Source organism: Oncorhynchus mykiss, chromosome 7, assembly GCF_057628025.1.
Source record: "Oncorhynchus mykiss isolate SJ-2025 chromosome 7, ASM5762802v1, whole genome shotgun sequence".
Lineage (NCBI taxonomy): Eukaryota > Metazoa > Chordata > Actinopteri > Salmoniformes > Salmonidae > Oncorhynchus > Oncorhynchus mykiss.
The window spans coordinates 5,852,288-5,868,512 of record NC_143028.1 but is presented as its reverse complement, the minus strand read 5'-3'; the positions used below and the strand labels follow the sequence as shown (position 1 = coordinate 5,868,512).

At 45.0% G+C, this 16,225-nt stretch overlaps 1 protein-coding gene across 2 annotated transcripts in view; it reads right to left on the bottom strand.

The window, feature by feature from the left end:
• LOC110495463 (interleukin-1 receptor accessory protein-like 1) overlaps positions 1–16,225 on the bottom strand; it is a 400,086-nt gene that overhangs the window by 206,756 nt on the left and 177,105 nt on the right. For both annotated transcript variants that reach the window (XM_036982526.2, XM_036982528.2), the window contains exon 3: positions 4,300–4,579. In XM_036982526.2, the coding sequence (XP_036838421.2) occupies positions 4,300–4,579 (280 nt within the window). The remainder of the gene's footprint in view (positions 1–4,299; positions 4,580–16,225) is intronic.

Genomic DNA, 16,225 nt, shown 5'->3' with positions numbered 1-16,225 from the left:
TTCTGAAGGACTAAAACAACATGCGTATATCTGCCTCATTATTAGTGTTCTATCATACACTCTCCACTGACATCTTGTGAAAAGGCTAGATGTATACTGTACATACATGACTGACAGGCTTCATCCACTTGACATAATAATACATACAGCGTTTCTAAAAATCAAAGTAACAGCGTTTGCCCTGAAATGAAAAGATGAAAATGAAAATGTTGGTGAAGAAAACCACCCAGAGGGTAAGAGAGAAATGAAAGGCTGTAGCAACACAGATTAAAGTGTGATAGTGACTTTTGGAAGTAAGACTCATTCCATGCTCTGCTCAAAGACCCTGATCCTAATCTCTTTCTCTCTACAGCCACAACGTTCCTCTTTTGTCTCCCTCACTGTGCCCACTGCCTAATCCAAATTCAATATGTTAACATATGCGAGGGCCTTGCTACATAGGAAAATGCAAAGCTGAGTCCAAAGGAGCGCATCCTGGGATTCTGCTGTAGTGTTGTGATGATTGGGCCCGAAAAGAGGGGAGGAATTATAAGTCATATCTCCATAATGACAGTGTACGCTATTGTTGGGATCTGTTCATTCCATTTCCATATTTTACTACGTGTGTCAACACAGCAACAATATCTACCACAATATTGTACAGCAGAGGGTAACTTAATGAGAAATGGTGAGGGGTTTAAAAGTGTGTATAATGTGTCTGGGATTGGTGTCATTTGGGGACAGTGATGTGTTGAATAGATAAACACTGAAAGGAATATCTCTCAGAATCAAAGGGTGATTTTAAGTCTAAGCCAAATTACAGGTTGATTCTATATACAGCAGTTCTATACATTTAAGAACATTTCCATTGAAGTATTGAACCTGAAACAGAGGAAGTTTTGTATAGGCCCCTACAGACATGGGATTTCTCTCTCTTTAAGGTACAGTAGGTTTTCCCAGCTCTAACTGGCAGACACTTTGCTCTCCACTAAAAACGACCTACAATGAAGCGAACTAATGAGCCATTCAAGAAAAGACGTCCTTAACCGAAGAGGTTAATAAGTTATTACTATATAATTATTAATACACAATACTGTAACACGTTTTCTCTTTTCACTACCACAGGCTGCACAGCCAGACAGCAGCAATGCAACGTGACAAGGAAGTGTAACGTTTATTGACTTGGAAAGCAACCCAGTGAAATGTTCTCTTTAGGGATAGCTACAGAAAAAAAGAAAAGGCTTGTTCAATTGCAAACCTTCTTTTTCCGTTTTCTGTTCATTGTACGACTAAAATGGCAAACTTCCGACAGATACTAAAATGTCAGAGATATTCCGATGTTAATGTCTAGTGTTAATAATATGTTTCAGAAGTCAATCTGTTGATCAGAAAAGCATGGAGCGTGGCAGTATGTTGGCATGTAACGTAGTTGGTAAGAGATTTGGACTAAATGAATCCTCCAGATTAATTATGGGAGATAACATGTTTCTGTATGTCCAACATATGGAAGGGAACTAAATCTGCCTCATCACAGGGAGGGCAATGTGAGGATACATCTCACAGAAACACACATGCCATGTTTGAGAGCCAAGGATTTCTACCTGGGAAACATAATGTCACTGTCGGTTAAAAACCTTGTAACTCCATTTTATGCAAATGTTCATATTATACTTTTTTAAAACCAGTAACACCCCTCAATGTCCTCTGGATCAAATTAAGGTCCTATATCTGTAGAGCTGTGAAACGCAATTTAGTGCTATTAAATAAAAGTGATATTTGGTCGTTTTTTTAAAGTGCGGTGTGGGAATCGGCTATCTGCCTCCCAACATGGCTGGGTTTCAGTACCTATCCTAGGCCTGGTTGTTTACATAGCAGTTGTGGTAAAACAGTCAGGGAGTGGAGTAAGGACAGTCATGACTCTCAGACCAAGAAAATGTATTTTAGTTAACGGGAAAATATTTCCAGAACAGTTTCTGTTTTGGAGAGAAGAGGTTTTAATCAGACAGCAACGATAAGGTATGTGCACTCTCCAGCCAATCAATAACATAAATTCTTCATTTGAACAATTCAATTAAAGCACATTGATGGAATTAAAACCAGTGGGACTGCATCCAGAAGCATCTTGTCCAAACCCTAGAGAAGAACCTCTTTCCTCTTCGGACGATTCCTACGGACCTGGAGATTGGTAAAGGTTGACGGCAGGCAGGGGCAAAGAACATAACAATGGGATTATTTCTTATGATTATAGCAGAGTGAGTGTTGCCCCTAATTGGTGTAAACAGTTGTGACTAGCTACAAAGCAACACACTCATCCAAATCAAATCTCCTGGCTCGACAATTTCGGCCTGATTACACAATAACCCCACGGTGAGTGATCGTGTTCCTCCTCAGGCATCGGCTACACAACCTAGCGCAGCACTGAATAGAATAGAGAATCATGGTAGAAGGGGGATTGGAGCTGCTCACTGGCTGACTGCCTGCCTGTGTTAACTCTCTGAACCATGCTCGCTGGCTGACTGCCTGCCTGTGTTCACTCTCTGAGCCATGCTCGCTAGCTGACTGCCTGCCTGTGTTAACTCTCTGAGCCATGCTCACTGGCTGACTCCCTACCTGTGTTCACTCTCTGAGCCATGCTCGCTGGCTGACTGCCTGCCTGTGTTCACTCTCTGAGCCATGCTCCCTGGCTAACTGCCTGCCTGTGTTAACTCTCTGAGCCATGCTCCCTGGCTAACTGCCTGCCTGTGTTCACTCTCTGAGCCATGCTCCCTGGCTAACTGCCTGCCTGTGTTAACTCTCTGAGCCATGCTCCCTGGCTAACTGCCTGCCTGTGTTCACTCTCTGAGCCATGCTCCCTGGCTAACTGCCTGCCTGTGTTCACTCTCTGAGCCATGCTCCCTGGCTAACTGCCTGCCTGTGTTCACTCTCTGAGCCATGCTCCCTGGCTAACTGCCTGCCTGTGTTCACTCTCTGAGCCATGCTCCCTGGCTAACTGCCTGCCTGTGTTCACTCTCTGAGCCATGCTCGCTGGCTAACTGCCTGTCTGTGTTAACTCTCTGAGCCATACTCCCTGGCTAACTGCCTGCCTGTGTTAACTCTCTGAGCCATGCTCCCTGGCTGCGCTGCAAAGGGGCGGTTAGCTAGAGCAATGCAAGTGTTACCGCTGCTGAATGGCAGGGCAAATTCTCTCAGCTGAATTGAGGTTAAGAAGAAGAGAGGTCACACTGACTGTGCTAGTGGTGTATGTGGGTATGTGTGTGTGGCAGGCAGAACCAGGGCAAACACAGCATGGGGAGTTTTTTTATAGACCTCAAAGCCTTTATTAAAGGGACAGCTCAATCAAAACACAGAAACAACTTGATTTTCATGAGCTTCCACAATCTTTCCAATGTTGTGGGGAAACCATTCATCAGGTTTTACAGTGTTTGGAGAAAGGAGTGGCTCTGAAAGAATATGTTGGCTAGACAATGGTTCCTCTCCCAGTTGAGCCAAGCAGTGTTTCTGAGCTTAAAATGCAGGTTGTTATGGTCTTCTAAGTCAAGACACCTGCTCTGACCTTCCCACTCACCTGGGTACGAACAATCTTTACAGGAATGAAACCCTCTCTTCTATCAATATGACCTAGGAAGCCAGAAACTTTACAACATTATGGAACTCATAAATTATAATGTTGTCCTCCGACGGGTGTTTTTATTCGACAAGGGGAGGAGGTACATTATCTCTCCTTTTCTGTCTCTCTACACCTCTCTTGTCCTCCACCACCACCTCAGCTGTGAATAACTGTCCATCTTCATATCTTTCCTCCCTCGCTCCAGACTCCATAGCTGCGTTAAAGAACAGGAGTTGAGAAGCCTAAGAGTTATGGGTCTGCCAATGACACTTAATACCTTATTGTCCCCCGGAGGAAAAAAAACAAAAACAGTTAAGCATGTTAAGTGAGGGAGGGCCTCTAACAGTGTGGACCCAGGTCCAACTCTCTTCTGGCTGGGGATTAGAGAATTCATTAGTAATCTGCAGGGGAGGACTTTAAAGCAGCTTGATTTATGTGCATAGGTTGCAGAAACTCCTCTCCCCCACTCGTTTACCTACAACTGCTATGTAAACAACCAGGAATAGGATAGGTACAGAAACCCAGCCATTTTGGAAGGAAGATAACCAATTTCCACAATGCACTTCAACAACTATCAGATAAGATAGCAGTTATATTTAATAGCACTAAATTGCTCTAGGTTGACTAGATATAACAGAACACCTGACCTCAATACACAGGAACATAACAGAACAACTGACCTCAATACACAGGAACATAACAGAACAACTGACCTCAATACACAGGAATAGTGTCCAACGTCTTGGAGCTCGGTGGGTCTAAACCAGATAGCGTCCTCCTCCTTGTTCATTCTGATGCCGTCGAAAGAGATAGGCTCCTCAAAGTCTCCGTGTCCTGTACTTTTATACCACATAAGGCTTAGTCCCACACTCTGGGAGTGGGTGTAGTTCGCTCTGATGTATCCATAGAATAAAGCACATTTAATCCGCACCGGTTCCCCCAAAAGCACTTTGTATTTCAAGTAGTCCACTGACCAATCCGTGCAGTCGTCCACTGAGGAGAAAGGAGAGAGGGAAAGGTAGATTAATAGGACTGTCATAAAAGTGTTCTAATGACACTATATAAGCACATTTGTTTCCTTACACAGGAAAACAAGCTGAAATATGCTGATCATTTAAATGGTATTTGGCGCTGGGAAGTGGGATCAGAGTCAAATAAATGACTGGCCTTAGTTAAGTCTCTATGTGCATTGCCAGTATTGATTTGACCATCATGAATCAGGAAGTAATAATTGTAACAATTGTTTACAGTAGCATTTTCATCTCAAAGTGACAACACTTCCAACCTATCACCCCCTCTCTAAGCTATTTCCACCACACAGGAACAGTAGAAAAGATGTAGACAGAATGGAACACATAAAAGAAGAGGATAGAGTAGTAGCTGTGGTTGCCGGGGCCTACAGCTGTCTGCTCACCCAGCCGTGCCAGAGCACTAGCACCAGCTGTGACCTAGTCAGAGCCGGGGCAGCGAGAGCCAATGGGAGGGCAGAGTCGGGAGTAAACACACGACCACGCACACCCGGAACGAGGACGAGGAGCCAGGCGCACACGGCAGTTGACAGACAGGGGTGTAAAGTCCAAACACATGGATGGCATTACCACCAGACCGTGGAGGCGCTGTCCTCTGAGAAACTCACTACTAAAAAGTAGCACCTCTGTATTTAAACAGTATGAAGCATTTTCAGCCATATTACCCTTATTGTATAACAATGTTAGACTTCCCAGAGCATAATTCATCCTCTCACCAGACATGCACACATACTACATCCAGATGTATTAGTCTGTATTATAGACTCTTTAACATCAATCTAACATAATGATTACATACAGGCCCAGTTGTCAGAGCCATCCACTTCCATCCTAATGGACAACACAGGACACTCATTCACATTAAACTGCAATAGAAAACAAGAGAATATCTCAGCGTACACACTGAACTGCCTTCACTGTCCTCTTTCAATACCACAAATGTCAATGTTCAGGGAATAAATGAAAAATCCCTTCCTGATATTGGCCAGCTACAGGTAGAGGCTGGGGGTCACTGAAGGTTTATCACCATTATGATATCTCATATAGTAGTCACCGACCACCAGCCAATCATATCATATCATATCCCCATTAGGTACCTCATCATTTGGAAAATACCTGAATTGATTCGGTTGGTTTGCATATTTATGTCTGTCACTCACACAGTTGCCTACATCAAGGAGCACTAAGGGGATGGAACAAGAGTTCCAGGGGCCCCCAGCCATACACACACAAACACACACACACACACATGCATGCACACACACAGTGAAAAGGCTGTAGAGATCAGAGTTTTCATGCAGGCTTCCGGGCTGTGGATGCTAGCTTCTGTCCTCCTCTGGGTACATTGACTTCAACACAAAACCTAGGAGGCTTGTGGTTCTCACCCCCTTCCATAGACTTACACAGTAATTCTGACAACTTCCGGAGGACGTCCTGCAACCGATCAGAACTCTCGCAGCATAAACTGACATGATGTCCACCCAATCAAATGATCAGAGAATGAATCTAGTACTGAAAGCATAAGCTACAACTAGCTAGCACTGCAGCGCATTTAAAGCGTGGTGAGTAGTTCACTCAAAGAAAGAAAGAGACAATAGTTTAACAGTTTTCAATAAATTAATTTCTTCCAAAATTAAGAACAAGCGAGAGAGAGAGAGAGAGAGAGAGCGCAAGCTACATTTCATAGTAAATACTTGTTTCACTTTCAATTACTTAGCTAGCATCGAATGCAGCTGGCTAGTTTAGCATACTCAAACACCTGGCTCAAACAGATAGGGATGCTATGTTGGCGAGCTGACTATGTCTATCCAACACTGGAACTCTTACAAGTCAATGTAAGAATAAAAGAAACGTTCTCACTATCAACTGCATTTATTTTTAGCAAACTTAACATGTGCAAATATTTGTATGAATATAACAAGATTCAACAACTGAGACATAAACTGAACTAGTTCCAAAGACATGTGATTAACAGAAATTGATATGTCCCTGAACAAGGGGGGGGGGGGGGGGTCAAAATCAAAAGTAACAATCAGTATCTTCCGGCGCCGACAGAGATGGCCGCCTCGCTTCGCGTTCCTAGGAAACTATGCAGTTTTTTGTTTTTTTACGTGTTATTTCTTACATTAGTACCCCAGGTCATCTTAGGTTTCATTACATACAGTCGAGAAGAACTACTGAATATAAGATCAGTGTCAACTCACCATCAGTACGACCAAGAATATGTTTTTCGCGACGCGGATCCTGTGTTCTGCTTTACAAACAGGACAACGGAGTGGATCCCATGCAGCAACCCAAAAAAACGACTCCGAAAAAGAGGGAAACGAGGCGGTCTTCTGGTCAGACTCCGGAGACGGGCACACCGTGCACCATTCCCTAGCATTCTTCTTGCCAATGTCCAGTCTCTTGACAACAAGGTTGATGAAATCCGAGCAAGGGTAGCATTCCAGAGGGACATCAGAGACTGTAACGTTCTTTGCTTCACGGAAACGTGGCTTACTGGAGAGACGCTGTCCGAGGCGGTGCAGCCAACAGGTTTCTCCACGCATGGCGCAGACAGAAACAAACATCTTTCTGGTAAGAAGAGGGGCGGAGGCGTATGCCTTATGACTAACGTGACATGGTGTGATGAAAGAAACATACAGGAACTCAAATCCTTCTGTTCACCTGATTTAGAATTCCTCACAATCAAATGTAGACCGCATTATCTACCAAGAGAATTCTCTTCGATTATAATCACAGCCGTATATATCCCCCCCCAAGCAGACACATCGTTGGCTCTGAATGAACTTTATTTGACTCTTTGCAAACTGGAAACCATTTATCCGGAGGCGGCATTCATTGTAGCTGGGGATTTTAACAAGGCTAATCTGAAAACAAGACTCCCTAAATTTTATCAGCATATCGATTGCGCAACCAGGGGTGGAAAGACCTTGGATCATTGTTACTCTAACTTCCGCGACGCATATAAGGCCCTGCCCCGCCCCCCTTTCGGAAAAGCTGACCACGACTCCATTTTGTTGATCCCTGCCTACAGACAGAAACTAAAACAAGAGGTTCCCACGCTGAGGTCTGTCCAACGCTGGTCCGACCAAGCTGACTCCACACTCCAAGACTGCTTCCATCACGTGGACTGGGACATGTTTCGTATTGCGTCAGACAACAACATTGACGAATACGCTGATTCGGTGTGCGAGTTCATTAGAACGTGCGTTGAAGATGTCGTTCCCATAGCAACGATTAAAACATTCCCTAACCAGAAACCGTGGATTGATGGCAGCATTCGCGTGAAACTGAAAGCGCGAACCACTGCTTTTAATCAGGGCAAGGTGTCTGGTAACATGACCGAATACAAACAGTGCAGCTATTCCCTCCGCAAGGCTATCAAACAAGCTAAGCGTCAGTACAGAGACAAAGTAGAATCTCAATTCAACGGCTCAGACACAAGAGGCATTTGGCAGGGTCTACAGTCAATCACGGACTACAGGAAGAAATCCAGCCCAGTCACGGACCAGGATGTCCTGCTCCCAGGCAGACTAAATAACTTTTTTGCCCGCTTTGAGGACAATACAGTGCCACTGACACGGCCTGCAACGAAAACTTGCGGTCTCTCCTTCACTGCAGCCGAGGTGAGTAAGACATTTAAACGTGTTAACCCTCGCAAGGCTGCAGGCCCAGACAGCATCCCCAGAGCATGCGCAGACCAGCTGGCCGGTGTGTTTACGGACATATTCAATCAATCCCTATACCAGTCTGCTGTTCCCACATGCTTCAAGAGGGCCACCATTGTTCCTGTTCCCAAGAAAGCTAAGGTAACTGAGCTAAACGACTACCGCCCCGTAGCACTCACTTCCGTCATCATGAAGTGCTTTGAGAGACTAGTCAAGGACCATATCACCTCCACCCTACCTGACACCCTAGACCCACTCCAATTTGCTTACCGCCCAAATAGGTCCACAGATGATGCAATCTCAACCACACTGCACACTGCCCTAACCCATCTGGACAAGAGGAATACCTATGTGAGAATGCTGTTCATTGACTACAGCTCGGCATTCAACACCATAGTACCCTCCAAGCTCGTCATCAAGCTCGAGACCCTGGGTCTCGACCCCGCCCTGTGCAACTGGGTACTGGACTTCCTGACGGGCCGCCCCCAGGTGGTGAGGGTAGGCAACAACATCTCCTCCCCGCTGATCCTCAACACTGGGGCCCCACAAGGGTGCGTTCTGAGCCCTCTCCTGTACTCCCTGTTCACCCACGACTGCGTGGCCACGCACGCCTCCAACTCAATCATCAAGTTTGCGGACGACACAACAGTGGTAGGCTTGATTACCAACAACGACGAGACGGCCTACAGGGAGGAGGTGAGGGCCCTCGGAGTGTGGTGTCAGGAAAATAACCTCACACTCAACGTCAACAAAACTAACGAGATGATTGTGGACTTCAGGAAACAGCAGAGGGAACACCCCCCTATCCACATCGATGGAACAGTAGTGGAGAGGGTAGCAAGTTTTAAGTTCCTCGGCATACACATCACAGACAAACTGAATTGGTCCACTCACACAGACAGCATTGTGAAGAAGGCGCAGCAGCGCCTCTTCAACCTCAGGAGGCTGAAGAAATTAGGCTTGTCACCAAAAGCACTCACAAACTTCTACAGATGCACAATCGAGAGCATCCTGGCGGGCTGTATCACCGCCTGGTACGGCAACTGCTCCGCCCTCAACCGTAAGGCTCTCCAGAGGGTAGTGAGGTCTGCACAACGCATCACCGGGGGCAAACTACCTGCCCTCCAGGACACCTACACCACCCGATGTCACAGGAAGGCCATAAAGATCATCAAGGACATCAACCACCCGAGCCACTGCCTGTTCACCCCGCTATCATCCAGAAGGCGAGGTCAGTACAGGTGCATCAAAGCTGGGACCGAGAGACTGAAAAACAGCTTCTATCTCAAGGCCATCAGACTGTTAAACAGCCACCACTAACATTGAGTGGCTGCTGCCAACACACTGACACTGACTCAACTCCAGCCACTTTAATAATGGGAAATGATGTAAATATATCACTAGCCACTTTAAACAATGCTACCTTATATAATGTTACTTACCCTACATTATTCATCTCATATGCATACGTATATACTGTACTCTATATCATCGACTGTATCCTTATGTAATACATGTATCACTAGCCACTTTAACTATGCCACTTTGTTTACATACTCATCTCATATGTATATACTGTACTCGATACCATCTACTGTATCTTGCCTATGCTGCTCTGTACCATCACTCATTCATATATCCTTATGTACATATTCTTTATCCCCTCACACTGTGTACAAGACAGTAGTTTTGGAATTGTTAGTTAGATTACTTGTTGGTTATTACTGCATTGTCGGAACTAGAAGCACAAGCATTTCGCTACACTCGCATTAACATCTGCTAACCATGTGTATGTGACAAATAAAATTTGATTTGATTTGATTTGATCTGGTGTGGCCACCAGCTTACATTAAGTACTGCAGTGCATCTCCTCCTCATGTACTGCACCAGATTTGCCAGTTATTGCTGTGAGATATTACCCCACTCTTCCACCAAGGCACCTGCAAGTTCCTGGACATTTCTGGGGGGAATGGGATCCGGGCTCTTCGCTGGCCATGTCAAAACACTGACATTTCGTTCTTTCATGAAATCCCGCACAGAACGAGCAGTATGGCTGGTGGCATTGTCATGATGGAGGGTCATGTCAGGATGACCCTGCAAGAAGGGTAACACATGAGGGAGGAGGAGGTCTTTCCTGTAACGCACAGCGTTGATTGCCTGCAATGACAACAAGCTCAGTCCGATGATGCTGTGACACACCTCCCCACACCATGATGGACTCTCCACCTCCAAATCAATCCCGCTCCAGAGTACAGACCTTGGTGTTATGCTCGTTCCTTCGACGATAAACGCGAATCCGACCATCACCCCTGGTGAGACAAAACCGCAACTCGTCAGTGAAGAGCACTTTTTGCTAGTCCTGTCTGGTCCAATGACAGTGGGTTTGTGCCTATAGGCGACGTTGTTGCCGGTGATGTCTGGTGAGGACCTGCCTTACAACAAGCCTACAAGCCCTCAGTCCAGCCTCTCTCAGCCTATCGTGGACAGTCTGAGCACTGATGGAGGGATTGTGCGTTCCTGGTGTAACTCGGGCAGTTGTTGTTGACATCCTGTACCTGTCCCGCAGTTGTGATGTTCAGATATACCGATCCTGTGCAGGTGTTGTTACACGTGGTCTGCCATTGCGAGGACGATCAGCTGTCTGTCCTGTCTCCCTGTAGCGCCTCACAGCACAGACAATGCAATTTATTGCCCTGGCCACATCTGCAGTCCTCATGCCTCCTTGCAGCATGCCTAAGGCACATTCACGCAGATGAGCAGAGACCCTGGGCATCTTTCTTTTGGTGTTTTTTAGAGTCAGTAGAAAGGCCTCTTTAGTATCCTAAGTTTTCATAACTGTGACCTTAATTGACTACCGTCTGTAAGCGGTTAGTGCCTCAACGACCATTCCACAGATGCATGTTCATGAATTGTTTATGGTTCATTGAACAAGCATGGGACACAGTGTTTAAACCCTTTACAATGAAGATCTGTGAAGTTATTTGGGATTTTTACAAATTATCTTTGAAAGACAGGTTCCTGAAAAAGGGACATTTCTTTATTTTGCTGAGTTTATGTTGACTATGACGTGACAATGATATAGGCTGTGTGTAGCGGTTAGAGGTTATGATATGAAGGTTTGGCTTGGAAAAGTTGTTTCGCCTGGTCACAGACAGCTGATGTGGTGTGCACTGAAGTCCACAAGCGAAGGGAAAAGGGGATAGGAGAGTGCGTAGATAGTTGCGAGAATAACTTATAAACGCAACAAACTGTTTGTATGTGTCTGCTATGAAAGTGAACTGTGTTCGCGTGTGATCAGGGGTGTACTCATTGCGTCTCTTCTGTTGTTAAATGTTTCTAAATGGAAGCAAATGGAACGAAACGGGGATAAACATACCTGCATTTGTCCAATAGAAACTCTTGTTTGCAACTGGACTAATGATTACACCCTATATCAGCTAGATGCAGGCAAGAGTGTGCAACTCGGTATTGAATGTGTCACTGTCTGTCACCTTGATTACTAAAAATGATCTCAACCTGTGCACCTACTGTATGTGGTAAACTTTCATTCATAGGCTAGGTTGTAGCAACCTCATGATGGGTACATGGAACATTAGAGTATCACGTAGTAGGCTAGTGGTTAAGAGTGTTGGGCCAATAACTGAAAGGTCGCTGGATCCAATCCCGAGCCGACTAGGTGAAAAATCTGTCGATGTGCCCATGAGCAAGGCACTTAACCCAAATTGCTCCTGTAAGTCACTCTGGATAAGAGTGTCTGCTAAATGTCTAAACATTTAAATGTAGCCTAAACCAATCGATGTTACATTGAGCTGGGAGAATGGAATATGAATGACAGTCGTCCAGTATGCTGTAATAGAAATAAGGCCATGCTCATAAAAAAATGATAATCCTCCCTCATCTTAAACACTTCTGATCCCATCTCAGTTATCCCTCGTCTTAAATACCACTGATCTCATCTCAGTTATCCCTAGTCTTAAATACCACTGATCTCATCTCAGTTATCCATAGTCTTAAATACCACTGATCTCATCTCAGTTATCCCTAGTCTTAAATACCACTGATCCCATCTCAGTTATCCCTAGTCTTAAATACCATTGATCTCATCTCAGTTATCCCTAGTCTTAAATACCACTGATCCCATCTCAGTTATCCCTAGTCTTAAATACCATTGATCTCATCTCAGTTATCCCTCGTCTTAAATACCACTGATCTCATCTCAGTTATCCCTCATCTTAAATACCACTGATCTCATCTCAGTTATCCCTCGTCTTAAATACCACTGATCTCATCTCAGTTATCCCTCGTCTTAAATACCACTGATCCCATCTCAGTTATCCCTCGTCTTAAATACCACTGATCTCATCTCAGTTATCCCTAGTCTTAAATACCACTGATCCCATCTCAGTTATCCTTCCATCTTGTGCAATCCATTCCTCCCTCATCTTAAATGCCACTGATCTCAGCTTGTGCAATCTATTCCTCCATCATTCACTCGCTCTCGTTTCAACTGTCTATATCTTCCCCCCATTAAAACAGCTGGCTAGCACAGCTGCTGAGCACTCAACAGGCTTGGCTAATTGTGTCTTCATTAATGTTTTATTTACAAGAAACAACTCCGCAGCTAATTTTGTCCTATAATTAATCCATTCCAGAGAGATAGAGTGAGAGAAGGTGAGAGTGAAAGTGAGAGAGAGAGAGAGATTAAAAATAACTCACATTTCATAAAAGCAGACACTGGATAAGCATCAATATGGCTTTTGAAACGACCATAGATTTCACAGTGGAGTTCAACTGAAATCTACATATCTATGTGTTAGTCTGTAGAGATGCTCTTCAAGTAGAGACCCAACCCCAAGCCACTTCAGGTTGGTTTAGAAGAGCAGGTAGCTAGATGATAGTGATGTAACAGCAACAGACATTAACAGGAAGGCTGCAGTCTACAGGTCGGTCTGGGTATCGGGGGGCCTTTCACAGCATGACTTAGAAAAGTGTTACTTTCCTCCCCCTGTTGCCATGGGAACCCAGGAACTAACCTTGCTAATCAACGACTGACTAATTAAGCGTCGTTTGAGCACTGTGGCAATCTGTAACTAAAACAAGAAATCACAAAGACGGTTTCGCATAATTAAAAGCTAATTGCGAGAAGTCTCCTTTAGAGAACAATCTCAACCAGTCTTTAATGCACTCACAGAGTCAGTCACACACAACTCATATTGCATTTGGATCTTTTCTTCCAATTAGAGTTTTAAATGATGAATAAACAGTCATTACGGAAAGTGAGAACTTATGAATGGTCACATAGGACTGAGCTATACTCCGTTTTAATTCCTGGTTATGTGTAAACTAATGGCTCTGTGTCCTGGCTATGTGTACACTATTGGCTCTGTGTCCTGGCTATGTGTCCACTAATGGCTATGTGTCCACTAATGGCTATGTGTCCACTAATGGCTATGCGTCCTGGCTATGTGTCCACTAATGGCTATGTGTCCACTAATGGCTATGCGTCCTGGCTATGTGTAAACTAATGGCTCTGTGTCCTGGCTATGTGTCCACTAATGGCCATGTGTCCACTAATGGCTATGTGTCCTGGCTATGTGTACACTAATGGCTCTGTGTCCTAGCTATGTGTACACTAATGGCTATGTGTCCTGGCTATGTGTACACTAATGGCTATGTGTCCACTAATGGCTATGTGTCCACTAATGGCTATGCGTCCTGGCTATGTGTACACTAATGGCTATGTGTACACTAATGGCTATGTGTTCTGGCTATGTGTACACTAATGGCTCTGTGTCCTGGCTATGTGTACACTAATGACTATGTGGCCTGGCTATGTGTACACTAATGGCTATGTGTCCACTAATGGCTATGTGTCCACTAATGGCTATGCGTCCTGGCTATGTGTACACTAATGGCTCTGTGTCCTGGCTATGTGTACACTAATGGCTATGTGTCCTGGCTATGTGTACACTAATGGCTATGTGTCCTGGCTATGTGTCCACTAATGGCTATGTGTCCACTAATGGCTATGTGTCCACTAATGGCTATGCGTCCTGGCTATGTGTCCACTAATGGCTATGCGTCCTGGCTATGTGTAAACTAATGGCTCTGTGTCCTGGCTATGTGTCCACTAATGGCTATGTGTCCACTAATGGCTATGTGTCCTGGCTATGTGTACACTAATGGCTCTGTGTCCTAGCTATGTGTACACTAATGGCTATGTGTCCTGGCTATGTGTACACTAATGGCTATGTGTCCACTAATGGCTATGCGTCCTGGCTATGTGTACACTAATGGCTATGTGTACACTAATGGCTATGTGTTCTGGCTATGTATACACTAATGGCTCTGTGTCCTGGCTATGTGTACACTACTGGCTATGTGTCCACTAATGGCTATGTGTCCACTAATGGCTATGCGTCCTGGCTATGTGTACACTAATGGCTCTGTGTCCTGGCTATGTGTACGCTAATGGCTATGTGTCCTGGCTATGTGTACACTAATGGCTCTGTGTCCTGGCTATGTGTCCTGGCTATGTGTCCACTAATGGCTATGTGTCCTGGCTATGTGTCCACTAATGGCTATGTGTCCTGGCTATGTGTACACTAATGGCTATGTGTCCTGGCTATGTGTACACTAATGGCTATGTGTCCTGGCTATGTGTACACTAATGGCTATGTGTCCTGGCTATGTGTCCTGGTTATGTGTACACTAATGGCTATGTGTCCACTAACGGCTATGTGTCCTGGCTATGTGTCCACTAATGGCTATGTGTCCTGGCTATGTGTACACTAATGGCTATGTGTCCTGGCTATGTGTCCTGGTTATGTGTACACTAATGGCTATGTGTCCTGGCTATGTGTCCTGGTTATGTGTACACTAATGGCTATGTGTCCACTAACGGCTATGTGTCCTGGCTATGTGTACAATAATGGCTATGTGTCCTGGCTATGTGTCCTGGTTATGTGTACACTAATGGCTATGTGTCCTGGCTATGTGTCCACTAATGGCTATGTGTCCTGGCTATGTGTCCACTAATGGCTATGTGTCCTGGCTATGTGTCCTGGTTATGTGTACACTAATGGCTATGTGTCCTGGTTATGTGTACACTAATGGCTATGTGTCCTGGCTATGTGTCCACTAATGGCTATGTGTCCTGGCTATGTGTCCTGGTTATGTGTACACTAATGGCTATGTGTCCTGGCTATGTGTCCACTAATGGCTATGTGTCCACTAATGGCTATGTGTCCACTAATGGCTATGTGTCCACTAATGGCTATGTGTCCACTAATGGCTATGTGTCCTGGCTATGTGTCCACTAATGGCTATGTGTCCTGGCTATGTGTCCTGGCTATGTGTCCACTAATGGCTATGTGTCCTGGCTATGTGTACACTAATGGCTATGTGTCCTGGCTATGTGTCCTGGTTATGTGTACACTAATGGCTATGTGTCCTGGCTATGTGTACACTAATGGCTATGTGTCCTGGCTATGTGTCCACTAATGGCTATGTGTCCTGGTTATGTGTACACTAATGGCTATGTGTCCTGGCTATGTGTCCTGGTTATGTGTCCACTAATGGCTATGTGTCCTGGCTATGTGTCCACTAATGGCTATGTGTCCTGGTTATGTGTACACTAATGGCTATGTGTCCTGGCTATGTGTCCTGGTTATGTGTACACTAATGGCTATGTGTCCTGGTTATGTGTACACTAATGGCTATGTGTCCTGGCTATGTGTACACTAATGGCTATGGGTCCTGGCTATGTGTCCTGGCTATGTGTCCAGTAGAACACTGGAACACTGGACATCTAGTGCCTTTTCTCCATCACTGCCTCTCTTTCTCCCATCAGGCCAGATTAAACACAGACCATTATGGCTCTACATTCACTCATTTTTACAGCTCAGCGTGTCTTCTCTCGTCTCTCCCTTCACGTAGAT